The 9,229-nt window shown below is 47.5% G+C and overlaps 1 protein-coding gene across 1 annotated transcript; it reads right to left on the reverse strand.

Annotated features, from left to right (window-relative positions):
* Positions 1–59: 59 nt before the first annotated feature.
* Positions 60–4,292, reverse strand: LOC123180543 (triacylglycerol lipase OBL1). Its single transcript, XM_044592614.1, has 4 exons — positions 3,871–4,292; positions 2,213–2,511; positions 1,373–1,406; positions 60–1,278 (listed from the first exon to the last, which is right to left on the reverse strand). The coding sequence occupies exons 1-4, from the start codon at positions 4,205–4,207 to the stop codon at positions 389–391; spliced, it is 1,560 nt and encodes a 519-aa protein (XP_044448549.1). The 5' UTR covers positions 4,208–4,292; the 3' UTR covers positions 60–388.
* Between the last annotated feature and the right edge of the window lie 4,937 nt (positions 4,293–9,229).

Below are 9,229 nucleotides of genomic sequence, written 5' to 3' on the forward strand. Positions count from 1 at the left end.
GCCAGATTTTTTTACCTCAATTGCATTATAAATGATGAGACGACAAATTATACAATTGATTGATGAAAGTAATTACCACAACTAGTAGCTCCTTCAATTGCATATTCGTAAAGACATAGTAGGATCGATTATTGCCGAGACAGAGCGGCATGCAGACAGAGGAGCCACACATGAACACGTAAGGGTACTACGCTTAATATAGTGCGCGCACACACGACACGACGCAACCGAAACAACTTATTCATCGTCTCTCACCAGAGATCGATCTCATCTCACCAGTTCTCTCTCGTACATAGTGCCCAGCCACCCAAGCGCGGAGGGGACAGACACGTTGACTCAAACGCATAAAACGCGTGTCTATTTGGGTCGTCCGGTTGGAGTTGCTCTCTTAGAGTGACTTGGGGGCGATGCGGCCGAGGCGGACGGCGTTGACGTAGTCGCGCGGGCTGTGGGAGGCAAGTCCGGGGACGAGCAGGCCGGAGGCGCGGTAGAGCAGGGAGACGGGGCCCTCGCGGTAGTCCTTGCCGGCCCTCGCCCAGAGGAAGGCCCCCTTCACCAGGTCCCCCAGCGCGTTGCCGTACATGGAGAGCAGGTAGCGCGGGTCGAAGTAGTTGGGGTTGGGCGCGTCGCCGGGGAGCACCTTCCCGTCGTACCACCCGTCGTAGTAGACGCAGGAGCCGCCGTGGGTGAACTCCGCCACGGGCGGCGCGTCGAACGGCACCCGCGGCACCACGTCGTACCGGTACACCACGCGGTAGAAGGCCGTCGCCTTCTCCACCTCGGCGCGGAAGAAGCTGACGAAGGTGGCGTCGCCCACGCGCGGCTGCCCGTAGGTCTGCACGGTGCCGAGCCTGCCCAGGATCTCCGTCTCCCCGTGCAGCGCCAGCAGCGCCGGGAAGACGGCGGCGAGCGCGCCGCCGAGGCTGTGGCCGGTGATCACGAGCCGCGCCTGCGGGTGAGCTTTGAGCTGGTCGCGGATCACCTCGCGGAGCTTGTAGTAGGCGATGGCCTTGCCGACTGGGGCGGCGCCGTTGGGGGCGTCCTTGGGGAAGGCGCGGTTGGCGTCCTTGCCGTCCTCCTCCTGGAGACCCAGCGCCTTGAGGAAGCCGGCGTGGACGTGGCCCATGGCGCCCATGCCCAGCCACGACAGGTTCACGTCCGTCGACCAGTCCTGCATGTTGAATGGCTCCGTGCCACGGAACGCCACCACCACCACGCTCGCATCCTTGGCCCGGTCCGTGAAAACGAACGCCTGCGTCGTGTCCTCCTTCAGAAACTCTGCACATACGTACGTACAGATTAATACTAGCAACTCTATCTCGGCGATCCAAATAGCATCTCTTGATTAATTCGTGCTAGCTTTGCTACTTACTGTTCCAGCCGTTGTAGAACCCCACGAAATTGAACTGCAAATCACCGCGCACATATATAAGCTTATTAGATAAATATAATGCTCCTTGGATATCATTCGAACTTCTTACATGTAAGATTACATGGCTTAGATAAAATATTATTATGCAGTTGGGGAAAAAAATCTACTAGTTTGTCTAAAAAATATATCAGTGGAGGCCTACGGTGAAATTCAGGGCAGTCACAATGAAATTTTCTTGGCGTGGGGTTTGGTTTGGAGGGGTGGTTGGGGGTGGTTAGTAATCCAATGTCCAGTTAGTTTAGCATTTTAGAAAACATATTATACTGTCTCCGTCCGAAAATTAAAGATTGTCCCTCAATGGATCTAGCACTATGTGCTACGTGAAAATCCATCTTGTATTCACCGACGTTGGAGGCCGTGCATAGTTGTGCATGAGTCAATAGATCTAGGATAACTTTGCACAAAAGGAAAGCAGATCTAAAATAACCACATGTCTATATATTTTTGTAGAGACACTTGTCTCCGCGGATCGATTCATGAATGCAGATTTGCATAGAAAAATTAAAGCCCCGCATGTGTATATGTTTGTCCCAAAATGATTGGTGTCCTCGCTACCGTTGAGCAGCGTTAGCTGCCGTCCTGTTCTCATGCATATAGTCCAACTTGTACGCATTAGATCTTTTTTTGTTGTGAAAAACGCATTAGATCATTTGATCCGTCCACTTGTCTCTAAATGTTTTTTCCTTTAATCAGAAAATATGAAGTTACGTTGCTGCACCTGGAGTATATTTTTTATGAAAGGGGTTTTGTTGATCATTTTATGTGTGTAATTTTAATTACCTTCCAGACGTTGTTGACCACGTTCTTGACGAAGGCGGCGTTCTCGTAGGCGATCTTGGCCGCCATGACTGTGATCTCGAGGATGAGGTACTGGCGCAGGACGAGGGGCGTCCCAGCCGTCACGTACCCGCCGCTCTCCAGGTCCGCCACCTCGCCGGAGACCACGACGTCAAGCACCTGCAGCTGCCGCATGTCGCCGACAGATGCTGCTGGGGCCGGCTTCAGCTCCGTCCTCCCGTCGATCATCCCGATCATCGTCCGGTAGTTGGCCGCCTCCCGGCGCGGGATCACCAGCTTAACTGCATGTGGAGTGCGCATGTCACGCCATGCGTTCAATACATCCATTCCGCGCGGATTCAATTCAGATCAGGTGTTGCTATCAAGCATGCATATGCGTGCTCCATTTGATTTTAGTGACTAGTACGAGCTATCAATTCATGTTAGGTGCAGGTACAGCTGCTAAATTCTAGCAAAATTTGCTGTACAGGCGATCGAGCTGCCTCATTAACCAAACTGTACTATACGTACTCATGCATACATATGCTGACTTAAATGATTTTCTATAGTTGAAATATGCATGGCAATTAATATGCATATATTATGTGGCATGCGTTGATTAGGACAGTAACTTGCTCATGAGAAAGAAAGAAAATACAGACATGACACTTGATTCATTTGAGTGATTCCCTATAGATTCCAAATTAATACATTCATATGAGCTGATGGTGTGTCATTTGCTTGCTTTTGCTTATAAACCCCCTATAGATTCCAAATACATGACTTTTACACATGGACACAGTCTTCAAATGCAAGTTTAATCGTTACGTTGAGGATACTGGATGAGTTAATCTTCCAAATTATGAGGATATATACCATCTTTTGTAATATATCAACAGTTAAAGTAAGATAAATCCGACTTCTTCGGTAAAAAGCCAGCTCACATTTATATATGTGTGCTCTATGTGTTATAAGGATTTAAACACATATGTACTTAAACTTGGTTAAATTAACACTTTGGCACATGAATATAACCATAAAGAGAAAAACGACACACACACACACACACACACACGCACACACACACACAAGACAAAGATATGAAGAAGAAATTAATAGTGGGAATATGCGAACTTTAGTTTGACAACAAAACACAAAATTGTTAGCATGTGTGAAGGAAATAGGAAATATTTGAGACAACTTGCATGGAGAATAGCACATAGTAAGACCGAAAAAATATTTAGGAAAATACCCATGCACTCACACACACACACACACACACACACACACACACACACACAGAGAGGGAGAGAGAGAGAGAGAGAGAGGATCGTACATGTTGTCGTTCTGGGTCTTCTAGAGAAACTTACCTCATGCAGTCATTATCCTTTCATACATGGTTCCATACCTTTATATATCGACGTCGTCAATTTGTTGGTCCTTTACTTGATTATAGTTAAACACACCACACGTTTGATATAGTAAATTTATTTTGTGACTCAAATTAATCAAGCTCAGATAAACTGAAGTCGATCAGCAGCTTGGCGTCGTGCACATGTACATATATTCGTCTCAATTTGTGGTATGGTCTCATTTCAAGTTGATATTGCATGAGTTAGTTAGGATCAAGATGGTTATATAATACTTATGTGAATACGTACATCTGATGATGTTCCATACGATGCCGAGCAGGCCTCCGTTGAGGGCGAAGAAGTTGAGGAGGAGCTCGACGATGGCCCCGATTATCTTTGCCGGGTAGTAGGCAGCAGCGAGGGCCTTCTGGATGATCTGGGTGAGCACGACGAAGATGTCGCCCGGCGTGACGCCGACGTCGTGGGTCGTCTGGTCGCCGGCGTCGATGAAGGCGTAGCTGGTGATGGGCCGGCGCAGGATCAGCAGGGACAGGATGTCGATGAACCGCACCTTCTCCGGCCGGATGATCAGCTTCTCCTCCCCCAACTTGTGACGACCAGCAGCAGCTGATCCGGCCGCCGCCATGCTCGCCGAGGGGCGAGTGCTTCTTTCTTGCTTAGCTTAGCTACGTGATGTGTGTGTAGCTAGTGAACGATCGATGAGCTCAAGGCACACTGATACACTGGGTAGAAGGGTGCCTTTTATAGGGCTTTGGAGGGAGACAGGCAGGACCGGGCCAAGCCGGGCCGGGCTGGGCTTGCTGTTCAGTGATTGATTGGCTAGGGCCAAGGTAGATGGCTAGCTAGGGTTTTGTGTACGTAGGGCCGATGCATGCATGCGCTTGCTGGCTTGTCACCGTGTTTTGTGGATCACATTCACATGGCATGTGACTCTCTGAGCTGTGGCTCGATCCATCACCGGACACGTTTTTTTACCATTTGTGGGCTGGTCACAGTAGCAAGTAATTTAGACTGCTTGACACAGTCTCATGATCTTGTAACAATCCCTACTAACATTGTTGATCAATGAAGTATTGTGATATGTGTGATAATATAGAGAGCTTCACTTGCTACTTTGTAGAGTTATTTTTCATTCCAAGGTGCTATGTGATAGCAACATATTAAGTTGCTCCATTTGTTTTTCTCCTCTTTAATTATCTACCACATCATCCTTTTGCCTATGTGGTATACACGTTACTAACTATGTTAGGGCATCTCCAACGCCGACCCGCAAATTTGCTCCAGCATCCGTCCGCGGACACAGACGCGGGAGGCGGCCATCCAACGTTGCCCGCATACATTTCAAACATCATTCAACTAAACCAACAGTGTGGATTTTCATATAAACCAGACGAGATTCATTACATTTTGGACATTTTTCGCATAAACCAAATAAAATTCATTACATTTTGACAATTTTTAATTAAACCCTATTCTAAACCTAATCTAAATGATCGTCGGCGCCAGTTCCCCATGTCCGGCCATGAGCCCCGAGAACTGAACTCCGGCTCTTGCCTTCGCCTTCTCCAATTCCGCCTCGGTGCTCTCCAGCTCTGCCTCCACAGCCTCCACCACCACAGCTTGAGTGGCTAATTGGCCGACGATTTTCAGCCCGCCAAGCTTGGCTTCAGGCGGAGGGGAAGAGTGGTGACCTTCTTGGGACTCGAGCCATGGCGACCTACCATGCACTCCTCTTCCTCGCTGCCGGAGGCTCCCGCAGACATGCCGATTTCGTGGTCGTGGCGGCGGGGCGTGGCCTTGGTGGAGCCAGCGATGTTCTCCTCGTCGTCGCTCTTGCCGAACACCTCGTCCGCCTCCTTGTCCATCTTCTTGTAGGCGGCCGCTAGTTCTGCCTGATATTGGTGATACCGCCAGTGGTCGCGGCGGATGTCGCAAGCAGAGCGTAGGACTCGAACAACGCCGCTAGCTACACCACGTCCACATCCGGCGCGATGGCCATGCCGGCAATGAGTTGCTCCTCCGCCTGTTGGTGCTCGTCGAGGAGATGGAGGTTATAGGCCCGATCGGCTTGCGCCTCCCCAAACTTGGCTTCGCGCTCCTACCGCACCATGTCCATATAGTGGGCACGTGCCTCGCCGATGGTGATGCCGGCATGGACCGGCAAGGAGGGTGGCGCCGGCTCGTCCTCTCCATGTTCTCCATTGGGACATTGTCGGCCTTTGTTTGCCTGCGAGCCGGCAGCAATGGCGGCCATGTCCTTCTTCTGCTCCGACGAGAATCCGTCCCAGAGGGCTTTGGAGTGCGAGGAGGCCATGGTGGGCGTGGTGTGGAGAGGAGAAAGGGGCCGAACTAGGATGACTGCGGCTATGGTCAGGAATGGAGTTTGCATAGCGGGCGGAGGGCAATGATGGGCGGCACACGGACAGACAGGGTAGCGCCGGAGTAGGTTCCTCAGCAACCACGTGTCACTAATGTAGGGCGACGGATAGCCGTGGTGTCGTTTGAACGAGGAGCAGTCGCGTGCACCGGAAAGTGGCGCGGGCGGCGCTCTCTCGACGAGCGCGAAGCTTCAATGCTGGCAGCAGTGAGAGGTTGCGTCCGCTCTGATCAGACATAAATGTGGTAGAAGCAGTAGCTTCCCCCGACAATATACAATACAACAGTAGCGACCATGAATAAAAAAGCGACACTGGCAATTTTGGGCGGGAAGCGCGTGTAGGCGAGGGAGAGGGTTTGGGTGGGTAGTCAGAAGCGGACGTGGCAGCGGTCCGGATGCCCGCAAAGCACCCCCCCCCCCCCCACTTTGTCTCAGTTTACGGAAAAAAGTGCGTCCAGACGACTGAGCGGGCCGTTGTAGGCCCGCGTTGAATGGCAAGACACGTCCGGACCGCGTGGTCGGGGCGTATGCGGGTGGTTTGAGGGCCCACGTCGGAGATGCCCTTATTACCACTATGAATAGTGTTACTGACTTTCTTTAGCAGCAATTGGTACTATTTATAATAAATGACCCCTTCTCGAACTTAATCGTTCACAGATCCCTTCCGAAACTTATTTTTGAATATGCTCCTAAAGTCACACTAAATCGTTTGGAACATCTCGTACACTTAATGATGTCACATTATTTGGCTTCACTGTGTATGACACACTGCAAACGGATTGAATTGTGTAAAATTTGCGTTTTTAGTGGTTTTGGGAATTATGCCAAACCGTTTGGAACGGCTCATACATGGAGCATAGGAAAACAGTTTGGCTCCACTGCGTGTATGAGTTGTTCCAGACGATTTGGCGTATCTCTGTGGGCCAGATTCTGAAATAAGTTTTTCAAGAAATCAGTGAACGTATTAAGTTTGCGAAAGGGTTCTTTAGGATAAATAATAATAGAAGTTGCATAGTCTCTTCTCCACGAATCTGCATCTTGCATAGTCACAAGTGTACGCTGCGTGCATGCAAGCCATTAGTAAGAGTCTAACAGAGTGGAGAGAACCAACATATGATTGAATAGTTAGAAGAACAGTGATACCCCAGCACAGCGGAGGCCAAACCTGAGTTTTGATGCTTTGATATCTCATAAATATATAATATTTTTTCAAGGAAAGGTGACGTTTCAGTCAATACTGAGGCGCATGTGGTGACTTCGTCAATCTTAAGGCTCACCAGCCCAACCTCTGAAAAGTGCTCATAGGGTAGGATTTGTATGCATACATTTATAGGGATGAGTGTATGTACGTGTTTGTGAACTTTCGTGTCTATATTGTGTTTCTCAAAAACAAAAAACCAACGGAGTGAATACAAGCAACAGGGGAACATATGGAAGGATTCTGCTAACAAGGAAAAATGGATCATGGAGTATACTGAATGATCTACACTAAATCGAAGTGTTTTGAAAAGTACCCAAAATCGACATGAGATATTGCAATCTTAAGAAACAACTATGCCACGGGCAATTCTTCGGAATAACCTCTGTTTTGGACGGTTATTGTCAAGACCAAAGAGCATTTTAATGAATGGAGACTGGTAGGAAATGATAGCCTTAAGTGAGTAATTTCCAAGGTTGTACTTTTTTTGAAAAGGAGAAAAGATCCCCGGCCTCTGCATCAGAACAATGCATGCGGCCATTTTATTAAAAGTGTAGCAAACCAAGGTCCACTGTGCAGTACAGCTCGCAGAAGGAGTACAAAAAGTAAAATAAATAAACAAAGCCACAACCGGCAATGAAACAGGACAAGACGAATAAACATCTATCCTATCAGTGGACCGCCATCTAACCAAAAGCTCCCTGGAGTCCGTATGAATGAGTACGTACGGATCCAAGCGGACGCTTTCTAGATAACCTGCAAGAAATTTAAAAGATTTTCTCTGTTAAAGATCATATCATTCCTGCAATTTCATATAGCCCAACGAAGTACACATATTCCTATCCAAATACGTCCCGCAGTAACTGGTTCCACTCCGGTAAGTCATGTCCCAAATAACATGTCAATGCTGACTGGAGGGCTTATATTAAAGGCTATATGAATCGTACGTTAAAGAAGCTTAGCAAGAGGGCAATCGATAAAAAGATGTTGTATTGTTTCATCCTTATCACAGAAACAACAACGTGCACTGCCTACCCAATTGCGCTTAAGTAGATTATCTTTGGTCAGAATTACTAGCTTGTGAACGAACCACATGAAAATCTTGATTCTCAACGGAACTTTAATCTTTCAAATATGAATTGATCTCGAAATTGAGCCAGAATTAATCAGATCCAAGTACATAGATTTTACCGTAAAAGATCCGTTTCTAGTTAATTTTCAGTGAAATAAGTCAGACTAATCAGAGAGTTGAACATCCATCAACCTTCGCACAAGATGCAGCCAGGAATTCCACCGCTCCCCCACTAGGGATCTCCTGAATTGGATGTTCAAGGGGATGCCTGTAATACAGTAGCAATGTAAACCTCCTTATGTTGTGCAGTATTATGCAGAGTGGGATTTTGCAAGGCCAAAAACGTCTCCTCTAACTATGTATCTTTCCGAAATCTGGTTGTAGTACCATTTCCAACCAAAAATTTTGCCCTGCGAAAAAAGGCTTCCAAGGTTGTACTGGACGGCTGGTGGATGTTTGGGCAGCCGCAGGTTTCTAATGGCGCCATCAGACAATTTTCTGTAAAGAAAAAACTATGCCCTTTATATCTTAATATATAAGCACGCAGATCTTCTATGTGTTCTCGAAATTTATGCAAGTGCGATGCAGATAAACGTATAATGTGTGCATAAAAGTTCTTCAATTGCTCAAAACTGGGTAGTGTGACATGTATATATACGCACCCGAGACACGTGCACATTATTATGTACTCCCTCCGTTCCAAAATAGATGACCCAACTTTGTACTAATACAAAGTTGGGTCATCTATTTTGAAACGGAGGGAGTATATATTTTCCAAGGAACAATGCATTTTTTCATATAACTTTCAAGATAATCTGCTGTATCTTTTATTTCGACAAATACAAAACCGAGAAGTCTCTTTGTATCTGGTTAAAAGATAATCTTTTACTCTTTGTTTACGACATCCTCACAAAATCAGAGTGAAAGAAAATCTTTAACAGGTCGTTTGGTACCCATCATTTGGGTCGGATTTGGTGGATTTCATTTGCGAATTCCGGAA

Source organism: Triticum aestivum, chromosome 1D (assembly GCF_018294505.1).
Source record: "Triticum aestivum cultivar Chinese Spring chromosome 1D, IWGSC CS RefSeq v2.1, whole genome shotgun sequence".
NCBI classification, from domain to species: domain Eukaryota; kingdom Viridiplantae; phylum Streptophyta; class Magnoliopsida; order Poales; family Poaceae; genus Triticum; species Triticum aestivum.